The 26,794-nt window shown below is 35.8% G+C and overlaps 1 protein-coding gene across 1 annotated transcript in view; it reads right to left on the bottom strand.

The window, feature by feature from the left end:
• Positions 1-114: 114 nt before the first annotated feature.
• The window catches only part of LOC123681948, a 32,646-nt gene continuing 5,966 nt past the window's right edge, over positions 115-26,794 (bottom strand). The window contains exons 2-4 of the mRNA XM_045620333.1: positions 12,113-12,179; positions 9,731-9,874; positions 115-354 (exon numbers count right to left, since the gene is read on the bottom strand). Coding sequence (XP_045476289.1) covers positions 143-354; positions 9,731-9,874; positions 12,113-12,173 — 417 coding nt within the window. The 5' untranslated portion in view covers positions 12,174-12,179 and the 3' untranslated portion in view covers positions 115-142. The remainder of the gene's footprint in view (positions 355-9,730; positions 9,875-12,112; positions 12,180-26,794) is intronic.

Below are 26,794 nucleotides of genomic sequence, written 5' to 3' on the forward strand. Positions count from 1 at the left end.
TATCATAGGGAGCATCCTTTTCACCATCAATCAGTTTTTTTTTTTATTTTTAAGATACACGTATTCAAATAAAAGTCTTAAGTTTAAGACGAATAGAGGAAGAAATGAAGCACAAACTTTTCACATATTATATTCGATATTTTTATACATAAATCAAGAAAACAATCACAGCAAATAGATAAGCATGTAGCATGTATTCAGGTCTAGATGAAGAGTTGCAGGCATCATCGAAACATTGACAGTTTCTTTCTTTCTTGAAATCCGTATCTGATCTCCAACAATGATCCTTCGCCTCGTTGTGGACTATCCACCCACAGCTACGTCGTACTCTCTCGGTCTGTTCCTCATTGTCAACTTAGTATTGAAAAAAAAAGGAAAAGAATTAAATAAGATAAGCTATACAGGGTGTCCCGTAAAGATCACGTCAAACCGAGGGAGAATGTAGATCAAAGGATAACCCTCCTGCTATGACAAAATTCCTATAATAAAAGTCTTACCGTTTTCGAGATATTTTTTTTTTTGAAAAAAATGAATTTTTTCCCCTTTCAATAGTTTTGTCCTTACGGTTGGTACAATTTTACATCTATTTGGTTAATTTTTTCAGTAAAATATTGTTAGAATATTACTTCATCCGAACAGATTACGAGAGAGACAACCAACCCTACACTTGATAGTGTTATTGCATGTCGTGCGGTGGCGCTACGAGTCTGCGCGTGGCGAGGCCATCGAAGGCCATCGAGAGAGAAAACAAGAATGAACCTTCGATGGTCGAGAGCGAACGTCAGGCATAAGACTTTAGAGTGACAGTCTCTTCCACCCGGCAGTCTGTCAAGCCCCTTCAGTTTGTGCCTTGTAAACTGTACTTGTTTTTGAGATAGAGTTTAGACTTACTAGAGTTAGTTGTCTTGAGAATAAACGATTAATATCAACATCTGTGTATTAGTGAATACTCTGTATTTATATAACCCAAATATATATAATCCAATAGGTTATAGGCTCAGTGCACGCTTTAAACTGCGCAACAAGGTAAACTTCTGAAAATATGTTGTGTAAACAACAAGAAAAACATTGAGGTAAGTTGAATTTCAACTTAATTATGAGGCTAGAGATATTTTAGTTAGTTCAGTGAATGGAAATGATTTATTTCATATTCATTCCTGAAATAGAGAATTCCTGTTATACAGTATATACTATATTTGGTTAATGTGTTTACCTATCTATTAGACAAGGAATCAACTTTGATTCTTAACGGTTATTGACAGTTGATGTTTAGAGAAACGAGATATTTTGCTATACACATGTTTTATAGATTTAGATGATTAAGATTCAGATTAGAGAAACGAGATATTTTGCTATACACAAGTTTTATAGATTTAAATGAGAGATCCAGATTAGAGAAATGAGATATTTTAATATACACATGTTTTATAGATTTAGATTATGCAGATGTAGATTTTGCATACTCATTGTATCAAATTGATTTAGATGTTTGTAAATTTAGAGATTTCACATTCATCATTTGAGAAAGTAATATTATGTGAATTTAGAGTATTTTTCAGAGTCATAATTTGAGAGATGTACATACATCATTCGAGAGGTTTACATGAGGAAATTTTATAGTGTTTATTGAAACCTTTCAGAGCCTGAGATTATGTAAACTTTAGGAATTGTGCTAACATACTTTCTGTTTTAGATTGGATAATTTTATAGAATTTACATACCACACCTAGAGAATTGGATCATGTAGATTTGAAGATTCTACATACATTGCTTGGAGCATGTAAAATTAGATGTTTCACATTCCATAAACATAATCCAGAGATGGAGATATTTTGAGACTATATATATTGATGAAAAATTTGGGGAATTATTTATTTCACTAAACTACAAAAACTGCAGTATGGTAAGATTAGTGATAACTATTATTTCAGGGCTTCTTTCATACAATGCTTGCTGTGCTGTGTTGTTTGTTTGTAAGCTAGGGATATTATAGGATTCAAGTATTCATCCCGTATTTGTAAAATGGCCATACCTAACTCAACAGGTTTTCATTGCAGTGCGTGATACCGCTTTTGTAGTAAGGTTTACAAATATGAGGTGGTGATATTTGAAAACTTGATAATTCCGTTTCGAATTGTATCAGATTGCTGTGCGTCTGAGGCAATTCAGAAGCACGAAACAAAATTTTATATCTTATACCTGGTAGTAGATGTATTAAGAGAGCATATAATGCACAAAAATCTTAGAATACATAATATAAATATTTTGTTTCATAAATCCTGAAATAGATGGCAGCCAAAGGAAATCAAGGAAAACCATTGGTGGATTATCATAGCGATTCCACCATTTCCGTAAGTGCAGAAGATATAGGTTTCATGCATTACGAGGAAAGAGAGAATTGTCAAAACCAATGTAAGTTTTTCATGCAATTAATAATTGCCCATTTCCTTGATTTTAGCTGACTAGAGCAGTATCAACGAGTGATACGTAAGAGACTAGGGAGATGCTAGAGAAATGTTAGAGTCATTACACAAAACCCCTTTTGAGATATTAGAGATTTGAGAGAGGAGGAATTGTCGACAATAGAGAGAGTAGAGTTATGAGAATATAAGAGTATTAGAAAACCCAGGTATATAAAAATTATTAATTCATGTTACAGAGGTAACTAAAGTTATGAGAATAATTTTTATTAAACTCTAGAGAGAGTAGAGTTATGAGAATTTAAGAGTTTGAGAAAACCCAGCTGTATTTAATAAAAATTAATTCATTTCACAGAGGTGATTAGAATTGAGAGAATAATTTTTGGGGTTAAATTCTAGAATACGAGATAACCCAGGTATATAAAAATTATTCATGTTACAGAGGTAATGAGAATATTTTTGAGATTAAATCTTAGAGATTTAAGAGTTTGAGAAAACCCAGCTGTATTTAATAAAAATTAATTCATTTCACAGAGGTGATTAGAATTGAGAGAATAATTTTTGGGGTTAAATTCTAGAATACGAGAAAACCCAGGTATATAAAAATTATTCATGTTACAGAGGTAATGAGAATATTTTTGAGATTAAATCTTAGAGATTTAAGAGTTTGAGAAAACCCAGCTGTATTTAATAAAAATTAATTCATTTCACAGAAGTGATTAGAATTGAGAGAATAATTTTTGGGGTTAAAATTCTAGAGTACTAGAAAACCCAGGTATTTAAAATTAATCTATGTTGCAGAGCAGAATTCAAATTTTAAGATCTGGATGGACAGTCTATGATCAGAGCTTTTTGACAAACGATTTGTTGGACGTCAGAGAGCCAAGTACGAGTAACCAAACTTTTTCAGAGGCTAACAAATCCAAGAGAAGTAATTGAGTATGAGATATTATCATAAACATAATTGAGGAGAATTACTTAAAAGAAAACTTTCAATATCCTAAGACCCTGTTGAAGTAAGTAGAGGTTTGAGGTTCTCCAGGAAGTGCAAGTCAAATGCGACACACACACTTCAGGTAAGAGCTCACTCGTACTCCACTAAAATGGAGAAACACGAATCGGTCGATGATTTCTGTGAAAGATTCGACTCGATAGTATGAGAGTATGAAGCTTTCGAGGTGTGATTAAGCTAACTGCTCAAAAAGATAAGATCTGCACTTTATCAGGCTGTATTACCAGTCATATCCGATTTACGAGATGCAGATCTGACCAGGAGACAGACCCCAAACCAAGAAGGTAATTTAGACGAGATCAGAGAGATTAGAGGTTGAGAAGAGGTCTGAAATTGAAGAGGAGACTCCAAAATTTCAACGGGTACATAAATTAAAATGCTTCCGTTGTAACAAAGAGAGACACTGGTCAACTGATTCAAATTTGTGCAACAGAGTAAGTAAGTGACTCTGTTTCGGTTGTGGGACAATCAAGTAAGAGGATTGAATTAACAATGGTGGCACGATCGCAACGTTCAATTTAGAGGATCGAGTAGAGGTAGGATGAACAAGCCACGTCTCAACACTAAGAGACGGAGTCATGTAAACCAGAGGAGAATGAGAGAGAGTAAGAGATTCAACAAAGAGGGTCGCTCCAAGGCAAGAAGGGTTGAAAGTATAAAGCATAGAGAAACTAAAACAGGTAAACTTGATCCAATCATTAACTTCTTAGCAGATTCTGTAGCAACAGACCATATCGTAAATGATTGTCTGACTTGAGAAACTTTGAGAGATGTCAAAATATGAGTATAGAGAGCGAATAAAACGAGATAGCAGTCATTGTAATCGATAGTAAGGGTGAGTTAATCTTATATTAAGATTCTAGAAATGAGAATACTAAGAAATTGCAAAACGTATTTACAGAGAAAGAGATTTCTGAGAATTTACTTCCCTTACGTAAACTCGCAGACTCTGGGTTCAATATTTACTTAGATGTCCAAGTCCTAAGAGTTTACAATAAGATTAATAATGAATTTGTTTTAGAGAACAGGTCCTAAGAGTTTATAATAAGGTTAATAATGAAATTGTTTTAGAGGACAATTCCAAATCCTAAGTGTTTACAATAAGATTAATCATGAGATTGTTTTAGAGAGTCGAGCAACGATAAGCGAAGAAGATGAGATGAGCTTGCAATCGCAGACACATTCCAATAACGAGTTATTAGGTTCGGAGGGAGAACCAGAATCTGCGATTGGGAGGGAGAAGTAATATAATCTCATCGTTTCAACTAAAGAGAAAGTTCTACAAGTTTTAACTGACAAAACACATGAAACACAATCTGAGCAACAAGAAAAATTGGGATTGCAGTCATATCAGTAGAGAGGTAATTTAGATCGATAACTTGGAATCACTCCAAAACTTAGAACGTGAAGTATGTATCATATCGACAATGGAAAAATTACATTTTAAAGAGACAGAATGAGAGCTGAGAAACAACAAGTTGACACACACTGACACGATGGAACTTATTAAACCACCATCTCATCCAGGTCAGTAAAGATTCATTAATGTCTACATAGAAGACTATTGGAGACTTGCTAAAGCATATTCATTAAAACAGAGATTGAGTTGGCTGAAGCATTAAAGAAATTCTTAATATCAACAAGAAACTTGTTGGAGAAAAATGAGAAGGTATATTATATCAGGTCAGATCAAGGTACAGATTTACCGAAAGGAAATTCCCAGAAGTACTGAGTAGAGAAAATATAGAGAACGAGAGAGCGGAGAGGTTTAACTCGACGATCCAAAAGAAGGTTCGTACATACATTTTTGATTCCAGACTACCTAAGAGTATGTGGGAGATTGGTATTGATGCATCTATAGATGTGTACAACAGAACACACAAGTCTATCAGATATCAAACACCGTTGACAAAGTTTGCACCAAATGCAAAATGCCACTTTGATCAAATTGAGAGATTTTGGATGTATTGGAAGTATTTGTAAGTATTATTATGTATTGCGATGTTCGCATACATTAAGATTCCAAAACCCAGCTTGAAATTTGGATAATGTGCCCTGAAAGCTGTCCTAGTGGGTTATACCGCTACAGGATACTTGACGTGGCATTCAAGCTCGAGCTACATGTGAGATTTAACAAGAAACTTGCCTACAAAGATGTTTACAGAAATAAACAACTTGATGACACTAAAGAAAAATTACAGACCCAGGAAAATATAATCGACTGGGATTGGATGAAAAACTCGAAAGAGCCAAAATAAGGGAACTGCCGATCAAAAAGCCAATACCCTGCTACACTTAAAGAAAATCGTAAAGGACGTAAGCTATGCAAGGTTTCTTAATTACTCAGAGAATAATATTTTAGAAATTGGGCTGAACGACCTCGGTCGATTGCCTTTGGATAATTAATTATCAATAAAGATCAGCTATTAATATTATTATTTTAGGTAAATATGAGAAAACCGATAGAGAAGAAGATATGAGGTTTTGCCTTATTTCTTCATTAAATCGAGAACCGATTAAATTCGAGGAAGCTATAAATTCTAGAGAAGGCCACTTATGGAAGAAAGCTATAAAAGAAGAAATTGATTCCATGATACAAAATAAGGTTTGGATATTGGTAGATAAAGAGTATCTTCAAATATCTGGAAATTGGGCAAACATTATAGACTCGAAATGGTATTCGAGAGAAAATTAGAGGCAAATGGTCTTATACGATACAAAGTAAGATTAGTCATACTAAGCTTTAAGGTCAAAAATATCTATGACATTAGACTTCCAGTAATTAGAGCTACATTTGCTATAATAAATAAGTATGATTTACATGCTTGTCAATCAGAAGTAAAAACCTGCCTTTTTAAATGGCACTATAGAGGAGATCTATATGAAGATCCTTGATGGAGTAGATATTGACAATGAGATCAAACGATCTTATGTATATAAACTCCAGAAAGCCCTATATGGACTGAAGATAAGTCCAAAGAGATGTAATAAGAGATTCACTGAAGAGATCCAGAAACTTGGTTCAGAGAATGATATACATGGACTTGTTTATATACATGGAGGAGAAATGATATAAATATAAAGAGAAACCGAGAAGAGAGGTATATAAATAAATCAATCAAATTATACCATGAATATATTAGATAGATTAAATATGAATGACTGCAATGCTCAAAATACTCCTATGGCAACCAGACAGATTGAAAATAGGATTAAGAGAAATCAATCGGAGAATCTACAAGATGACTCAGATAAACTAAAGATGAAAAGAGTTCCTTATAGAGATGAAAAGAGTTCCTTATAGAGATGAAAAGAGTTCCTTATAGAGAAGCTATTGGTAGCTTAATGTATCCATCAAATGGTAGACACTACGTTTGCTGTTAACTATTTAACGAGAAAACAAATGAAGCCGACCGAAGCTGATTGGAACTGTGTAAAGAGAATTGTCAGGTATATGAAAGGTACTGTGAATTTAAGTCTTAAATTCACCGCTCAAACTGAATACTAAGAGGCATTTACCGATGCAACATTTAGAGACCATACCGACTTGTCATCAACTGAAAGGTATGTTATTAGATTGTTTGAAGATGTAATAGCTTGGAGGAGCCATAATCAAACCTATGTCACATTGTCCACTTGTAGAGCCGAATACCTAGCCATGAATAATGCCTATCAAGAATTAATAACTCTTGACAAGGTACTTAGATTTGTGATAGGAAAACTGATGTTTCCTATAACAGTCTGGTGTGATAACAAATCCGCTGGAGACTGCACCAAGAGAGATGGTGATCACAAACTAAAGGTATTTGATGATCGTTTAGATGACGACCTACTACATAGAGAGAAATCTGGACTTAGAAGACATATGGCTGAAACACATGGTGATTTCATAAAACAATGTGTTGAAGTGAAGAGAATCACAGTGAGATGGATTCCAACCAAGGAGAATGTGGATGACTTAATGATAAAACCTTTACCATCAGACGGTCATAAGGGATTAACTCAAAAACTAATGATTTAATACTAACTCATTGAATTTTTGTTTTCAGAGTATTTCTAGGGACTAGAGTATAAACTAATTGAGTTCTGTTTATAGATTAGACTTGGAGTGGAGAATGCTGGTTGTAGTTCGATGATGAAGGGAGGGAGTGTTAGAATATTACTTCATCCGAACAGATTACGAGAGAGACAACCAACCCTACACTTGATAGTGTTATTGCATGTCGTGCGGTGGCGCTACGAGTCTGCGCGTGGCGAGGCCATCGAAGGCCATCGAGAGAGAAAACAAGAATGAACCTTCGATGGTCGAGAGCGAACGTCAGGCATAAGACTTTAGAGTGACAGTCTCTTCCACCCGGCAGTCTGTCAAGCCCCTTCAGTTTGTGCCTTGTAAACTGTACTTGTTTTTGAGATAGAGTTTAGACTTACTAGAGTTAGTTGTCTTGAGAATAAACGATTAATATCAACATCTGTGTATTAGTGAATACTCTGTATTTATATAACCCAAATATATATAATCCAATAAATATAGCTGAAGAATGATTTTAACGTTTACGTTAAAAACATCCTCGGAACATTTTAAAGGGGGGCCATGAGAAATATTTTTATTGGAAATTTTGGTAGTGAATTATTTTGTTCATGAAGTTTAGCCCATCGTAGTGGAAAAAAGATGTACCGAGCTACTGCTGCACATTACACCAATAAATTGTTTATTTTACAGTGAGTTCAAACAGGTATCACACAAAGAATTCAAAGAAAAAAGATATGGCTGTTTTTATCCAAATGGGTACGTTTCTGACAAAATCAAGTTTGTCAATTCTGTTAAGAAATCTTCGATATTGCATTTCTTAGTGAAGAATGGCAATTGTTTACGTGCGAAAATATTACTCGCATAATTATTCACCTGTACCAACCGTAAGGACAAAACTATTGAAAGGGGCAAAAATTCATTATTTTCAAAAAAAAAAATATCTCGAAAACGGTAAGACTTTTATAATGGGAATTTTGTCATAGCAGGTGGGTTATCCTTTGATCTACATTCGGTTTGACGTGGTCTTTACGGGACACTCTGAATGGTGGTCATTTCAGTTGCATATTTATACCGAATACATAAATTATAATTATCTTTTATATGGTATAAATCTGCAAATGAAATGGGCGCTTTCTATTTGACCTTCGCTATTCTTTATGAATTTATTTCTAACACATTAAAACAGGGTTTTCCAATAAAAGGTTTCTTTTTGAAGAGCCCACTATCTGGGCTGCTGTTGCTTTTGAAGCAGTTATCTTTTGACGTTTGATGAGTTAAAACTACGACATTACTTGAAATGTCGCTCTAACAACGTTTAAATTGTTAAAAATTCAGTACAAAAATGGTGGAAGTTTTGCAAAACTAAAGCACATTTGAGTCGTCGTGAAGCAGCTTCTCAGCCGGCAATAAAAAAACTGAACTGAAAACCGGGTTTTGATCGAAAAATCATTTTCAGTGATGAGACCTATTTTCACCTGGGAGGCTACGTTAATAAGCAGAATTGTAAATTTAACAATGATTGTTGAAAAGCCTCTTCATTCTCAATGTGTCACTGTTTGGTCCGAGTTTTGGATTGGATTGGATTGGCGGTGTAATTGTACAGGGTGGGCAAATTTCGATGTTTTAGCACTACAACTTTTGAACCAGATAAGATAGACAAAATCTGATACCCACTTCTCGGTCTCTCTTTCTGAGAAACTAACAAGGGTAGTATTCATTTTTGGCCACCTTCTTTTGTTTTCGAGTTATAAGCGAAAATTGGAAAAATGGCGATATCGAAAAACATTTATATCTCCGCTAATACTGATGATAGAGCTCTGAAATCAAAACATTATACAGGCACTTTTTAAAGTAGAGTCCAGTGGCGTGCTTGTCTATTCAAAAGGGTATTTAATTACGAAGCTATGACCCAAAGTTATGTTTTTTTTAATGGGAACACTAGATATCCGAGCTATTTTTTGAAAGCTTATTTTTTTCTGATTTCAAAAATATATAACATCGTATAGTTTTTATTAATATATATAATAGAAAATGGTCAAAAACCTTTTTTTATCTAAGAGTCCCAATATTTCTAGGGTTTCAAACCTTTCTCTTTACAATGGAATAAATATCCATAGTTGTCTCTTAAAATTTACTCTTTTTTTTAACGAAATGAAACCTCTTATTGGAAAACCCTTTATTACCAAAAAACTGTCGAGTACTTGAGAGATTATCAAGTACGTTGTACCGTCTATGAACACTGGAATTATTTTTTTCTGTAATACTCACTTTGTTGGTATATTTTCCTACAGAATGTTGCATTTTTCGATTTTGGACACTCTTTGTAGTGTGCAGAGTTAGTATCATTGCTATTTAGTGTGAGACACTCAGGATTATCGAAGGAATTGCACTGAAAACATTTCAATGCGTATACTGTAAAAGGCAAATATTAATTACATCAGATATAAAAAAGAAACGTCTTTCCAGCAGTCTTGAACTCCATGATATTTAAAGGAAAACACCCCGTATATGAGAACTAGATAGGTGTCATTCTAAAGGGTGTTTTTTTTCGAGGTATATAACTTTAAGTTGGCATTACTGTTCAAGATGGCGACCGATTTAACAGCTGTCAAGTGATTCATTCTCAGTTTGGTTTGGCAATTCATCATGAATAGACTCACGCCTGAACAACGCTTGTAAATAGTGTAATTTTATTTCGAAAATAATGGTTCTGTGCGGAATACGTATCGCGCACTACGTCCATTTTATCGTCGACAAAATCGTCCATCAGAGCAGTTAATTCGATTAAACATGGAACGTTTTCGCACCACGTTTACTCTTATTGATAACTCGCATCCCCAGGCACGCCGTACGGTGCCTACAGAAGAAGCTATTGCTGCTGTAGAGCGTAGCATTGAGGAAGACCCGAATGAGTCTATCCGCCATCGAGCACAGGAATTGGATCTGTGTCCATCACATATTTTGCGGAAGGATCTTCGTTTGCGTGCTTACAAAATCCAACTTGTGCGAGAATTGAAGCCAAACGATCATCAAGTAAGGCGTAGATTCGTCGAATGATTCCAAAATGAGGGTGTTTTTTTCTACAGCTATAGAACTTTAAATTGCAATAAAACAACGATGGATTATTAGATTGACATGAATTTTATTTATCCGCAAGATAATCTTGTGGCATTACATTTTAAATATGATTTCTGGCATATGACCGCCACGGCTGGCTCGGATGTAGTCCAATCTGGACGTCCAATGTTCGATGACTTTTTCCAACATTTTTGGCCGTATATCGGCATAATATACGGCGAATGTTGTCTTCCAAATGGGTTTGTGGCTTATCCGCATAGACCAATGACTTTACATAGCCCCATAGAAAGTAGTCTAGCGGTGTTAAATCACAAGATCTTGGAGGCCAATTCACAGGTCCAAAACGAGAAATTAGGCGGTCACCAAACGTGTCTTTCAATAATCGATTGTGGCACGAGCTGTGTGACATGTTGCTCCGTCTTGTTGGAACCACAGCTCCTGGACATCATGGTTGTTCAATTCAGGAATGAAAAGTTAGTAATCATGGCTCTATACCGATCACCATTGACTGTAACGTTCTGGCCATCATCGTTTTTGAAGAAGTACGGACCAATGATTCCACCAGCCCATAAAGCGCACCAAACAGTCAGTTTTTCTGGATGTAACGGTGTTTCGACATACACTTGAAGATTAGCTTCACTCCAAATGCGGCAGTTTTGTTTGTTGACGTAGCCATTCAACCAGAAGTGCGCTTCATCGCTAATGGACATAGTGCGCGATACGTATTGCGCACAGAACCATTATTTTCGAAATAAAATTGCACTATTTACAAACGTTGTTCAGGCGTGAGTCTATTCATGATGAATTGCCAAACCAAACTGAGAATAAATCATTGACAACTGTTAAATCGGTCGCCATCTTGAACATTAATGTCAACTTAAAGTTATATACCTCGAAAAAAAACATCCTTTACTCTACAGCAAAAATAAGTATTGAAAATTTAATCTCTGTAAAAATTTGAAACTATTTATTTCAATTTATGGAATGGTGGCCCTGTGGCATGGTCAGCAAAATCACCAAAACTCCTCTTGATTATCTTCTGTGTGGTTATTTGAACGAGTTATGCCATTTAAAACTTCGCGGAAGCAGTTGTGACACAGGAGAGAAGAAGCTTGCGAAGATGTGAGAGGCAATCTCGACATTAGATTAGATTAGATTAAAAGAGCAATAAATAATCTCTTCCTGAGTGCTAGTAAATATGTAGAAATTGATGGACTTCATTTCCAGAATTTATTTTCATAGTCCCCTTTCAATACTTTTTTATGGACTGAAATAAATACCTAAGTTAAAATTGTCTCTAAAAATTAATTGTTGATACTTATGTTTGCTCTAAAGTGGAAAGAGTCACAGTCATTTTGTTTTGAATGTAATTAAAAAAAAATAACAGTTTGATCATGCATATGTCCTAATTTCAAATAATTGACATCATGTCCCATTTATAAATCCAAATTTTTATTTATCTCTTTTCGTCTGAGTTCCACTTGGAAACAAAATATCTATTCTTTGATATTATTCATTGAAATATCTAGGAGTTCGTAACTATTGGTTTTTCATGTCAGTAGATATTCTTACCTGCTGTCAGAAAATAAAATGATAATAAAACGAAAATTTGAATTGACGTAGAAAGTTTCATGTCGACCTGAAAATTAAAATAATATATTAATCAAGTTGTGTAAAATTTGGTTCGAAGTTGCTTATAGCCTCAGCAATACTTATAGAAGATGTTTCTCACTTGATTCGAAATACAGATAGATTCAAAAGTTTTGCATCACCGTTGCTTCCGAACGATTATTTTTCATAAAAAAAAACGAGTTAAAAAATTCCTGATATTTTTAAAGTTGAATTAGTTAAAAATCTCTCGAAAACGGAACATCTTATGGGAAAATGCTTAGGTAACAGGTAAAAAAGGTTTTGAGGGGGAAGTTTACTTATAGGGATTCATCAAGCCAAGTAGCTTGATTTTTTAACCAACTACTTGACTTGAAAATCAAGCTCGTGAAAAATCACCTACTTGAACTTGGCTTGACTTAATTTGAGATATTTATTGTTTGACATGATATCAAGCTACTTAATATTACTTGAAGTCAATACGCAAGACTCACAAGTTAAAAAAATATTTCCGCAAGGTCCTGCGCGCTTAGACAAAATCAGGGGGTTCCCCGCGATCCGATTCTTAATCTAAATTTAGAAGGCTTTTCGATCCATAAGATAAGTATTTTTTATTTCATAGGTCAGATTCAATTTCGAAAAGTTACTTGTATCTAGTACCTTGAACACTCATGTTCAAAGAATTTTGTATTGGATTATTTTAACTTGTATATCTTTACCGGCAATACCATACTTTTGGGAATATTTTTTGGGGTAGAGAATTTTCATGGAAATGAGTAATTTCTGAAAAAAAAACACAAATCGGTAAAATCTTTTACGTAACAAGTCCGGAAAATAGGGTTTTTTTGGACGAATAGACAAAATTCCAGGACGAGCGTAAGCGAGTTCTGGAAGTCTGTGAGTCCAAAAAAACCATTTTTGGGCGTGTTGCGTACAATATTTTTTCGGCAACCATGTAAAATAACACTATCGCTGCTGCTTTCCGTATTTTATTGCGATTGCGATAAAAAAACATGCAACTTTTTGACGACTAATTTCATATGAACTGTCAGCCGCTATCTCGGTTGCTATGGATTCTATGATTCTTTTCCGGCCTAGTCCGGGAAGTACGTACTTTCCGGACTAGGCCGGGAAATGCTACTTTCTCAGAGAAAAAGCGTCCGGGAAGTGAGCACTTCCCGGACGGTTGCCGAAAAATTACTATTCTGATCAAACAGAAAAGCTTATGTATCCACTTATGTGATCGTTAGTTGCTCGTTTTAAACTATAGTTGAATAGTTATTTATAATACAAGTGCAGAAGGCATTGATATTCTTCCACGAATTCAAAATTCGAAAACGAGCCACGAAGTGGCGAGTTTTGGAATGAACGAGTGGTAGAATGAGCCTTCTGTACGAGTATTATACATTATTTTCTCTAATTCATTGCATTTTCATTGAAATTAATGAAATATTTCCATAAATATATTTTAGTGATTTTTGCATTGAAAAATAATGGTTGGCAGAACTGATTTCTTTAAGGCAAATTGATGAATTGACAGATAAAGCCGTGGCGGAAAGTTCGGAGTACCAACATAGAATAATAAAATATAACCATGAAAACTGTGCGTTTCTGATATATTCTCGCACAATTTTGTTCTACAAGATGTGAAAGAATGAACGGAATAACCACAGAATTAAAGAAAATAATTAAGTATATAATGAATAAACATTATATTATATTATTATTATTATTCAAACAAATTCATACGGCAGATAGGTACAGAGGTAAAGAATGAAAGCTCAAAATAATACAGTTTGACATCGATCTCTTCAGTTCATTCAAGAAATCTCCTGCAAATCCAGCAACTGAAAATGGCGTTATGAAATAGACAAATTCCTTCTGAACCACGTGCTGACAATTCTGAAGACATTTTAGAATGGTGGAAGAGGCATGAAAAGTAGCTGGATAGAATTCAAGTACTTGATAAATAAATACTTGAATTGACATTGAAAAACTACTACTTGACTTGAACTTGATTTCAAGTCAAGTAGCTTGAAAATCAAGTCAAGGCGTGAATCTATATCTACTTATGTCAGAAACTCTCCCTTGTGAGAGTTATGGGGGTTCACCAGATTCCCAATATGCTGCTCAGGAATATTAAGACATTCCTCCTGGGTGGATTTTGAACAAGATCCTTTAAACTTCGGAACGGATTCCTGCGAGCTGCTATTGACTTGCCAAGCATGTTCTATGGGATGCATGTATGGAGATAGAGATTGTGTCTTTAAGTTCTGACAGAAACAGAAATCCCATCAAATTTGTATGAAAAAACCAAAAGGTCGCAAAGCGATAGCTTCAGGCGTTCTGGAGTTATGGCCGAAAGAAGACACAATTTAGTTTTTCAGTGCATCAGTTGAAGAATATCTTTTTTCGGCCATAACTCCAGAACGCCTGAAGCTATCGCTTTGCGACCTTTTGGTTTTTTCATTCAATTTTTGATGGGATTTCTGTTTCTGTCAGAACTTAAAGACACAATTTGGTTTTTCGCAGTAAATCAGTTGAAGAATATCTTCTTTCGGCCATAACTTCAGACCGCCTGAAACTATCGCTTTGCGGCCTTCATGTTTTTTCATGCAAATTTGATGGACAGTCTGTTTCTGTTAAAAAAATCCTATCATTACATTTGAAATTTCGGAGTAAAATGAACAAAACAATGAACTTCTGACTTAGCGCCCCCTATCGAAAACAGCAAAAACAAATTTATCATGAGTATACTTTGTCCTCAATCAACAAGATATTATCTTTCAGACGAGATCTAATTTGCTCAAAAATGTTGAGCCAAACTGAAGTTACAGGCATTTCAATCAGTCAGATTTCTCCCTTTCACCTACCCTTATTTGATGTCGTAAAATCGAAAATGACAATTCAAAAAGATAGAGAATTTTACAAGTATTACAGTGATGATATTTTTTCTTCAACTCCATGTGAAAAATTTTCGAGTAAATTTCATTTTTCTACTCGACGATAGCTATTACGCCCCTTAGCGGTAGAGGTATGAACTTCAAAACAATTTCCAGTGTGTTTTCTTGTAGACTTTGGTGGTAAACATTTTTACCGCAAGTCTCTATGATGAGTGGATCCTGAGATATAGCCGCTTACCTCTCTTATTTGCCCACCCTGTTCAGTAACCAACATATTGAATTTATTCTAGTATTTGGCTTTTCCACACTGTATAACTTCCAACGCATAAAACAAAAAGTATACTTACATAAAATTTTCATTACGGGAGGATGTACCTTTTTGAATCATTTTGGTGATTAATACCCACTTTCATCTAAAATTTTGCCAGTTCACCAAGAGTTATAAGCGGCAACACGAGAATTTTCGAGTAAAATCATTTACCTACTCTCGTTATCTACTGAATATGGACATGTTATGAGGTCATTCTAGTGGGTACATAAAATATCTTTACGATTTGTTGAGAAGACAAATATAGGTTTATTGGACATTTTGTGCGAAATAACATTGTACTGATTGTACAGTGCATCCCATTTTGGGTGAGACAGCCAGGTTTCTCGCTTGTTATTTAAGATAGAGCCTTGCGGTTTTCACGTTCCTGTCCTACTTTTTCGTGAAACTCAAGTTGGTCTAATCAGATTTTGCATAACTGTTTCCGTTCAAAAGGTACAGGGTCATTTTGGAAATTGATACTTTTCGGACCCCTCCTTTATCTCCGAAGTTATTAGGAATAATGCTGAGGTGAAAACTACGTCTGAATCAGAATTTTGCGTAGAATCCAGTGGCGTACTCAATTATTTTTTTCGGGGTATGGTTTTGAAGATTCAACACAAACCTATATTTTTTTCAATGGAACACCCTATATATCATTACCTCGTTGTATCCGTTATTTTTTTCCCTTCAAAATGATATATGATACTCTATAGGTAGGATGGTCAGAAATGTTGAAAAAACACTAAAACATCAAATAATAATTAGTGTTTTTTAACATTTCTGACCATTCTACCTATATAGTATCATACATCATTTTTAAGGGAAAAAAATAACGAATTCAACGAAGTAATGATATATAGGGTGTTCCATTAGAAAAAATATAGGTTTGTGTTGAATCTTGTAACGAAGTGAAATTCGTTACTAGAATCACCCGGTATAATTTAGCCCAGGTCAAGAATTCAATAATTATTTTACTAGAATCACCTAGTATAATTCACCCAAGGTTTAGAATTCAATAATTATTTTATTAGAATCACCCAGTATAATTTGCCCCAGGTTTAGAATTCCATCATTATTCTACCAGTCATATGAGTAGGTGAAAATAAAATTTTAATTGAGAGCAGTGAAGGTATTTTTCGTCCAATTCAGAAATTTTCATTTGGAATAATTTCTGATTTATTTATTTCATGAAAATATAACGATGCAATTTAAAATATCAGCCTATGTATAAAAACTTTCGAGCGACAACGCGATAGACGTTATCTCTTCAATATGTTCTTTTTTACATGTTGTCGTTCGTTTTTCATAGGTACACCGCCGATTTCGAGACTCGAAATTTTCCCCTTCCAACCGAGATTACAAGTGAAGTATTTCGGAAAAGGAGGATTATTCTTGTCGGTGTCTTCGAAGTAGAAAGATATTTTTCCAATGATTCTTGCCGGTGTCTTCGAAGTATCAAGATATTTTCCGATTTACTCCTGTCGGCGTCTTCGAGCTATATATTTTCATAATTATTGAGCGGATTTTCTTGAGTAACAATTTAGAGTTTAATTTTTAGTTTGCAATTTTTCTTTTGAACGTTGGACGTTTTAGTGCCGTATTTTATATTCGTGAATTTGACACTTAGCCCGTACACGAAAAGAATTTGAGTTCGTGTAGTGAAGTGGGAAATTCTTAGGATTGGTAAGAACCGTTTTATTCCTGTCTGTATTATCGGTGACTTTCCTGTGTTCCATCGATACTTTCCGAGTGTGATTTATTTGTAATTTATTTTATTTCTAAGATCTTGTTGTTATTATGTTTAGGGAACAATGGCAAGTTAATTTATCCTAGTGGTAACACTGATCATATTCTATGATTGTATCAATGACATGTATTGCGCAGCCGCATATAGTCTTGTCTTGTCTATGAGTAGTACGTCATAAGTTGAATAAAAAAAAAACTTGGAAGCCGTTGTTCTCCTGTTCTGTTTAAGAATAAAACTTATATTATAAAAGTGTTAAAACAGTTATTCGATCCACTAAACCCACGTTTAAAAACAGGTTATGTGCCCAGTCGTGCAACTGGAATAAAAACAATTTAACGATACGTTTTTCGAGTGTGTGAAAAGTAAAATCGAAAAAACCACGTGTGGTGTAAAATGGCAGATAACACGACCACGACGACATTAAAATTAAATGGTGATAATTGGCCCATATGGAAGTTTCAAACCAGTATTATATTAAAAGGACGAGGTCTTTTCGAGATCGCGGATGGTTCAAGAATAAAACCCAGTTCAGGAGATGAACTTAACAAATGGCTCAAGGACGACGCAAAAACTCAAGAATTGTTGGTTACACGTATGGAAGAAGGTCCTCTAACTCACTTACTGTCATGTGAATCTGCGAAAGAAATGTGGACCAAATTAAAAACGGTATATGATAAAGAATCAGTTGTAAGTGTGCATTTGCTACAACAAAGGTTTTTCATGCTCGACTTTGATTCCTCTGTGAATACATTTATATCCAAAATTGAGGAAATAAAAACCAAATTAAAGACTGCAGGTGAAGTTCTGTCAGATAAAATGATAATTACTAAAATCTTGATGACCTTGCCAGAACATTTTAAACACTTCAGATCAGCATGGGAGTCAGTTCCAGATAAAAATCAAACATTGGAAGAGTTAACCTCTAGATTATTGCTTGAAGAAGAAAGATGCAAGACAGTAGAGTCGACAACAGCACTAGTAAGCAAAACGAGTTCTCAGAATAATCCAACCAAAAAATGCTACATCTGTGCAAAAGCTGGTCACATAGCAAAGAACTGTTACTTTCGAACTAAGAACTCTAAGAATGATAAGGCTGATAAAACAAATAAATTTTGCAGTTACTGCCGAAAACAAGGACATCTAGTTCAGACTTGTTGGATCAAGAAGAAAAAGGAAGAACCGTCGAATAAGAATCCTGTCAAAGAAGAAGTGGAACACAACGCTTTTATGGTATATTCAGATGGTGTAAAATCAGGTGATTGGTACCTTGACTCGGGAGCCACTGAACATATGACATGGGATAGAAGCTTGTTCGAGAAAATGTTCGAGGATCGAACCCCTAGGATGGTGCAAGTTGGAAATGGGCAAACATTGGAGGTAAGAGGATATGGAAATATTAAAATGTGGTCCTATAATGGAAGAAAATTCATTGAAACGTCATTATCGAATGTTTTGTATATACCTGACCTAAAATTTAATTTATTCTCGGCTGGATGTGCTCTTGATAAGGGATATTTCATGTCATCTGATAATTCATCATGTAAGTTTTTTGATAAATATGGAAATATTAGAGCCCAGGCACTAAGACAGAATAAATTATATAAAATGCAGTTCAAGAAGGAAATGTATGAAAACAAAATAGAAAATGAATTAACTAATAATATTTCTGAATGTATGACAGTTAAAAATATAGAAAATTTAGAGACTTGGCATCACAGATTAGCACATCAAAATATTAAGTACATCAAAGATTTCCTTAAAAAAATGAATGTTGAGTATATAAACAATGAATTTATTTGTGAATACTGTTTATCGGGCAAACAACATAAATTAAAATTTCAACATAGTGAATCACGAGCTACTGTACCTTTAGAGCTAGTTCATGCAGATGTGTGTGGTCCTATGGAAACACCTTCGTTAGGAGGAGCTCGATATTTTTTATTATTTAAAGATGACTACACCTCATATAGACATGTTTATTTCCTAAAGCAGAAATCTGAAGTAGCAAAAGCAATTGAAAATTATATATCTATGGCAGAAAGGCAAACTGGTGCAAAGATGAAAGTTTTGAGGACAGACAATGGTTTAGAATTTGTGAACAAACAGGTAACGGAATGTCTGCAAAGCAGAGGTATATGCCACCAACGCACAGTGGTATATACTCCCCAACAAAATGGAAGGGCGGAACGAGAAAACCGAACATTGGTTGAAGCAGCCAGGACAATGTTACATAGCAATAAAAATTTGACAAAAATGTTTTGGGCAGAAGCAATAAATACCGCTACATATGTTCTGAATCGCTCTGGTCCAAGCATTGTTCAGTTTAAAACTCCTTTTGAATTATGGAATCAAAAGGAATATAAGATGGAAAATTTTAATATTTTTGGAAGTAGAGTTTCAGTACTAGTACCTAAGGAAAATAGATTGAAGTGGGACACAAAAAATGAACAAGGATACTTCCTTGGTTATGGAGAAGACACAAAGGGATTTAGAGTGTATTTACCTGATAAAAACAAGGTTGTCATACAGAGGGATGTAATATTCCTACCAGAAAAAGTTCAAGAAACAAAAGGTAAAATAACTGAATTCTGTAATATTGAAGAAAATCAAGACTTGGAGTTAGAAGATACCCAAATTGATAATATTGTACACGATGAAGAGACAATTACCGATGAAGAAGAGTTGGATCCAGAAATCAGTGAAGAAATAGTGAATGGAAGATATAACCTGAGAAGAAACTTAAGAGGAAACCCAAGGTTTGAAGATTTTGAAATGGATTTGGATAGTTTGTTGTTGACAGTTACAGAAGATGACGAACCAACATGCTATGAAGATGCTATGAAAAGCGTTGAGGCTGAGCAATGGAGGAAGGCAATGGAGGAGGAAGTAAAATCGTTGCAAGAAAATGAATCGTTTGAAGTAGTGTGTGATAGTGATGTTAAAAGGCCTGTCATAGAGTGCAAATGGGTGTATAAGAGGAAGAAAGACGAGTTCGGTAGTGTCACGAAATTCAAAGCAAGACTTGTTGCAAAAGGTTTTCAACAGACAATTCCATTAAACGGCGATATTTATAGTCCAGTAGCGAAATTAACTTCTGTAAGAATTTTCTTAGCTATATGCAATAATTTAAATTTCAGGATACATCAACTTGATGTATGTAGTGCTTTTTTAAATGGAGAAATAGATGATGATGTATATATTTTATTACCTAAAGGTTTTAATACTGACACAGGAAAATTTGCAAAGCTAAGGAAGTCCTTATATGGATTACGATCCTCACCAAAAAATTGGTATAAAAAATTTAATGATTTAATGATGACATTGAACTTTGTAAGATCTCAAAATGAATACTGTATTTACTACAAAATTTCAGGCTGTTCAAAGATTTTTGTATTGATCTATGTTGATGATCTATTAATTGCCGGATCAGATGAAAAAGAGGTTGATGATCTAAAAGTTACTTTGAATCAACACTTTAAAATGAAAGACTTAGGAGGTATCAGTTATTTTTTGGGTATGCACATCACACAAAATGTATTGAAAAATGAAATCATAATCAACCAAACTTTATATCTAAAGAAAATGTTGAAAATTTTTAAAATGGAAAACTGTAAACCTTGTAATACCCCTATGGAACCAAATTTTAGACATGATGATCTTAAACGCAAAAATTCTGAAAGTATAGAAATTGAAGAAAGATGTAGAGCAGCAATAGGTTCTATAATGTATGCCATGTTATGCTCTCGCCCAGATCTATGTATAAGCATAAGTATCCTAAGTAGATATCAATCAACTGCAAGTTCACAACTTTGGCAATCGATTAAACGAGTTTTAAGATATGTTCAAAAAACACAAAATTTAAGTTTAGTTTTTAGAAAAACTGATTTTCAGAATGAAATTGAAGGATATGCTGATGCAGATTGGGCTGGGGATAGAACAGACAGGAAATCTACGTCTGGTTATGTATTTAAAGTTTTTGGGTGCACAGTCAGTTGGTGCTCTAGAAAACAATCATCCGTAGCTCTGTCTTCAACAGAAGCGGAATATATAGCTTTAAGCTTAGCCATAAGTGAAGCTTGTTGGCTTAAGAGTTTAATTAGTGATTTAAAAATTTGTGATAGTTTAAATGTCATGATTTATGAAGATAATCAATCGGCTATCAAAGTGTGTAGGAACCCAGAGTTCCACAAGAGACTCAAACATATTGATATTCGTTATCATTTCATTCGAGACAAAATAAATGATAAAACAGTTTCACTAAAGTATATTCCAACCAAACTGCAACTCGCAGATTTGTTCACGAAACCGCTGTCTCTAAGTTCATTCAATAATTTTACAATCAACTGCAATGTATTTTAAGAAATTTTTTTGGGTAACTTACCATTGAGGGGGAGTGTTGTTATTATGTTTAGGGAACAATGGCAAGTTAATTTATCCTAGTGGTAACACTGATCATATTCTATGATTGTATCAATGACATGTATTGCGCAGCCGCATATAGTCTTGTCTTGTCTATGAGTAGTACGTCATAAGTTGAATAAAAAAAAAACTTGGAAGCCGTTGTTCTCCTGTTCTGTTTAAGAATAAAACTTATATTATAAAAGTGTTAAAACAGTTATTCGATCCACTAAACCCACGTTTAAAAACAGATCTTTCTTTCTCAAGTGGAGTTTGTCTGTTCGGTTCCTCTTATTTGCAAACTAACTCTTATTTGGAACTACCAGGCAAAACTCCTTATCTTGGGGAGAGGGGTCGTTTATTTCCGATCTTCGGATCACTGCGGCCTTTAAGGTTAATTATCCTGTCCGGTCCGACTCGAGTCGTTAATTGGTGGATGCGCCGAGGTATACCGTAAGTGAAATTTGTTTCTTTGATCTTTCTTTCTCAAGTGGAGTTTGTCTGTTCGGTTCCTTATTGCGAGCAACTCTTATTTGGAACTACCAGGCAAAGCTCCTTATCTTGAGGAGAGGGGTCGCTAATTTCCGATCTCTGGATCACCGTGGTCTTTTGGGCTAATTACCCTGTCCGGTCTGACTCGAGTCGTTAATTGGTGGATGCGCCGAGGTATACCGTAAGTGAAATTTGTTTCTTTGATCTTTCTTTCTCAAGTGGAGTTTGTCTGTTCGGTTCCTTATTGCGAGCAACTCTTATTTGGAACTACCAGGCAAAGCTCCTCATCTTGAGGAGAGGGGTCGCTAATTTCCGATCTCTGGATCACCGTGGTCTTTTGGGCTAATTACCCTGTCCGGTCTGACTCGAGTCGTGAATTGGTGGATGCGCCGGAGTGAACCCTGAGCGAAATTTATTTCTTAGATCTTTCTTTCTCAAGTGGAGTTTGTCTGTCCGGTTCCTTATTGCGAGCAACTCTTATTTGGAACTACCAGGCAGAACTCCTTATCTTGAGGAGAGGGGTCGCTAATTTCCGATCTCCGGATCACCGCGGTGTTTTGGGCTAATTACCTTGTCCGATCTGACTCGAGTCGTGAATTGGTGGATGCGCCAAAGTATACCCTGAACGAAATTCATTTCTCAGATCTTTCTTTCTCAAGTGGAGTTTGTCTGTCCGGTTCCTTATTGCGAGCAACTCTTATTTGGAACTACCAGGCAGAACTCCTTATCTTGAGGAGAGGGGTCGCTAATTTCCGATCTCCGGATCACCGCGGTGTTTTGGGCTAATTACCCTGTCCGATCTGACTCGAGTCGTGAATTGGTGGATGCGCCAAAGTATACCCTGAACGAAATTCATTTCTCAGATCTTTCTTTCTCAAGTGGAGTTTGTCTGTCCGGTTCCTTATTGCGAGCAACTCTTATTTGGAACTACCAGGCAGAACTCCTTATCTTGAGGAGAGGGGTCGCTAATTTCCGATCTCCGGATCACCGCGGTGTTTTGGGCTAATTACCCTGTCCGATCTGACTCGAGTCGTGAATTGGTGGATGCGCCAAAGTATACCCTGAACGAAATTCATTTCTCAGATCTTTCTTTCTCAAGTGGAGTTTGTCTGTCCGGTTCCTTATTGCGAGCAACTCTTATTTGGAACTACCAGGCAGAACTCCTTATCTTGAGGAGAGGGGTCGCTAATTTCCGATCTCCGGATCACGGCAGTGTTTTGGGCTAATTACCCTGTCCGGTCTGACTCGAGTCTAGAATTGGTGGATGCGCCAAAGTATACCCTGAACGAAATTCATTTCTTAGATCTTTCTTTCTCAGGTGGAGTTTGTCTGTTCGGTTCCTTATTGCGAGCAACTCTTATTTGGAACTACCAGACAGAACTCCTTATCTTGAGGAGAGGGGTTGCTAATTTCCGATCTCCGGATCACAGCAGTGTTTTGGGCTAATTACCCTGTCCGGTCTGACTCGAGTCGTGAATTGGTGGATGCGCCACAGTATACCCTGAACGAAATTTATTTCTTAGATCTTTCTTTCTCGAGTGGAGTTTGTCTGTCCGGTTCCTTATTGCGAGCAACTCTTATTTGGAACTACCAGGCAGAACTCCTTATCTTGAGGAGAGGGGTCGCTAATTTCCGATCTCCGGATCACGGCAGTGTTTTGGGCTAATTACCCTGTCCGGTCTGACTCGAGTCGTGAATTGGTGGATGCGCCGAAGTATACCCTGAGTGAAATTTATTTCTTAGATCTTTCTTTCTCAAGTGGAGTTTGTCTGTCCGGTTCCTTATTGCGAGCAACTCTTATTTGGAACTACCAGGCATAACTCCTTATCTTGGGGAGAGGAGTCGCTTAATTCCGATCTCCGGATCACAGCAGCCTTTTTGGCGAATTACCCTGTCCTGTCTGACTCGAGTCTGGAATTGGTGGATGCGCCAGAGTATACCCCGAACGAAATTTATTTCTTAGATTTATTTTGGTGGGTGCGCCGACAAATACCCTGATTGAAATCTGTTTCTAAGACCCAACTTTCTCAGGTGGAATCTGTGTGTCGGGTCCCTTATTGCGAGCAACTCTTATTTGGGACCACCAGACAGAATTCCTTATCTTGTGGAGCGGGGTCGCTTATTTCCGATTCACGGATCACCGTGGTCATTTCGGTGAGTCACCCTGCCCAGTCCAACCTGAGATTTATTTTGGTGGATGCGCCGACAAATACCCTGATTGAAATCTGTTTCTAAGACCCAACTTTCTCAAGTGGAATCCGTGTGTCGGGTCCCTTATTGCGAGCAACTCTTATTTGGGACCACCAGGCGGAATTCCTTATCTTGTGGAGAGGGGTCGCGTATTTCCGATTCACTGATCACCGTGGTCATTTCGGTGAGTCACCCTGCCCAGTCTGACTTAATATCAATTTTTGGTGGATGCGCCGATGCAAGACCTGATTCGAAGATATTGTTCAGGCTTGCTGTTTCTAATAAAGAGGTATCGAACCGGACCGTACGGAACACAGGATAGGTAGTCACATCTGACTTATTAGACTGCATTTCACACGCCAATCTGCATGCTTTCCACGCTTGTCCGCACTTAACCGTTTTTATCATCGCTCAATTTGCTTGCTCACTGCTTACTCATTTCTGCTGCTTGATATACGCCCCCTGCTCACCTCGCTTAGTTCTCGTTCCGTACCGTGTTGCATTGTAAATATTGGCTTTTGGTGTTTAGTAGCCTTTTGCATTATTGTATATATAGGATAGTATTGTATATAATTTGGTGTTGTACATAAGGGAACGGATATTGTTAAATATAGTGTGTTTCGTCAGGGTGTCTTTTATTTATCTCATAGACATTTACTGCCGTTTAGCGAAATAAATCACCACTGGTCAATCGCTCTTACCTTAGATTGAATCGAACCCTTCTCCAACTGTTTAAAAGCTACCCAGGGTCGATAATAGTGAGCGACGTAAGGAATTGCGACCTTATAAAACCTATCGCAATTGGCGCCCGAGGTAATATAGGAGAGAAATAGTAAACAATCATCAATCCGAACAAAGTCGCCGTCACAATCTTCAAAACCATACCCCGAAAAAAATAATTGAGTACGCCACTGAATTCTACGCAAAATTCTGATTCAGACGTAGTTTTCACCTCAGCATTATTTCTAATAACTTCGGAGATAAAGGAGGGGTCCGAAAAGTATCAATTTCCAAAATGACCCTGTATCTCTTGAACGGAAACAGTTATGCAAAATCTGATTAGACCAACATGAGTTTCACGAAAAAGTAGGACAGGAACGTGGAAATCGCAAGGCTCTATCTTAAATAACAAGTGAGAAACCTGGCAGTCTCACCCAAAATGGGATGCACTGTACAGTGCATCCCATTTTGAAACAGGGTGCCCCGCGGAAAAAACGACAAACGGATACCATGAATGAAGTTCATCATGGAGGACTCGTATCAAAAGATTTCAATAGCCTGAGTGCCTTCGATATACAGATCATGAATTGAAAAATTTCAAATTTCTGAGTTTTGTCACCATTTACTAAATCGCCTTCCTTCAATATTTCGGGAATTGAATGAATCAGATCTTGATAAGGAAAATTTCAGATTTCATCTATTTTTGAAAATATTGGATCAGACTGTACAGGGTGGGCAAATGTCGATGTTTTAGCACTACAACTTTCAAACCAGTGGATATAAACAAAATCTGATATCCCATTCTCGGTCTCTTTTTCTGAGAAACTAATAAGAGTAGTATTCATTTTTGGCCACCTTCTTTTGTTTTCGAGTTATAAGCGAAAATTGGAAAAATGGCGATATCGAAAAACATTTATATCTCCGCTAATACTGATGATAGAGCTCTGAAATTGTAACATCTCACAGGCACTTTTTTACGTAGAATCCAGTGGCGTGCTCGTATTTTCAAAAGGGTTTTTAATTACGAAGCTATGACTCAAAGTTATGTTTTTTCAAATGGGAACACTAGATTTTTGTGCTATTTTCTGAAAGCTTAATTTTTCCTGATTTCAAAAATATATAGCATCGTATGATTCGTATCAAAATAAATAACAGAAAATGGTCAAAAACCTTTTTTCACTTAAGAGTCTCAATATTTCTATGGTTTCAACTGTTGATGAGCCTTTCTATAACAAGAGCAGTGTCCTTCCGTCAATCTGATTATTTCTATGCTTTTCACTTATTTCTACAAGATTCGAATCTATATTTATTTTATACAAATAGTTTCGAAAAGATAAACGAACTTGGAAAAAGTTTCCTAGGTAGCTTGATTACAGTTTCAAATATTCATCTATTGAAATATCGAGAAGAGGTGTCGACTGTGCATTGTGCAATTGTTGTCATTATTAGGTTAAATATTATTTCTTGTTTGTCCTTTCGTAATTAAAATGTTGAGTTCAATCATAATGCATTGTTTCATATGCTGTTTAAAATGGATTGGTACTTGTGCGTATTGATTCTGGAGACCTATGTAAATAATCTCCTGATACATGCATCTCAATACAACTCTTTCGATTGAAAAATTCGATCTTGTGGTTTCTCCGTTATTTCCAAATCAATTTTTAGATAAAAAATTTATAAAACATATCTAGATTCGAATTTTGTACAAATAAGTGAAAAGCATAAAAATAATCAGATTGACGGAAGGACACTGCTCTTGTTATAGAGCAGTTATAGAAAGCTCAATTTTTCTGTGTTCATCAACAGTTGAAACCATAGAAATATTGGGACTCTTAGGTGAAAAGAGGTTTTTGGCCATTTTCTATTATTTATGTTGATCCGAATCA

Source organism: Harmonia axyridis, chromosome 6, assembly GCF_914767665.1.
Source record: "Harmonia axyridis chromosome 6, icHarAxyr1.1, whole genome shotgun sequence".
NCBI lineage: Eukaryota > Metazoa > Arthropoda > Insecta > Coleoptera > Coccinellidae > Harmonia > Harmonia axyridis.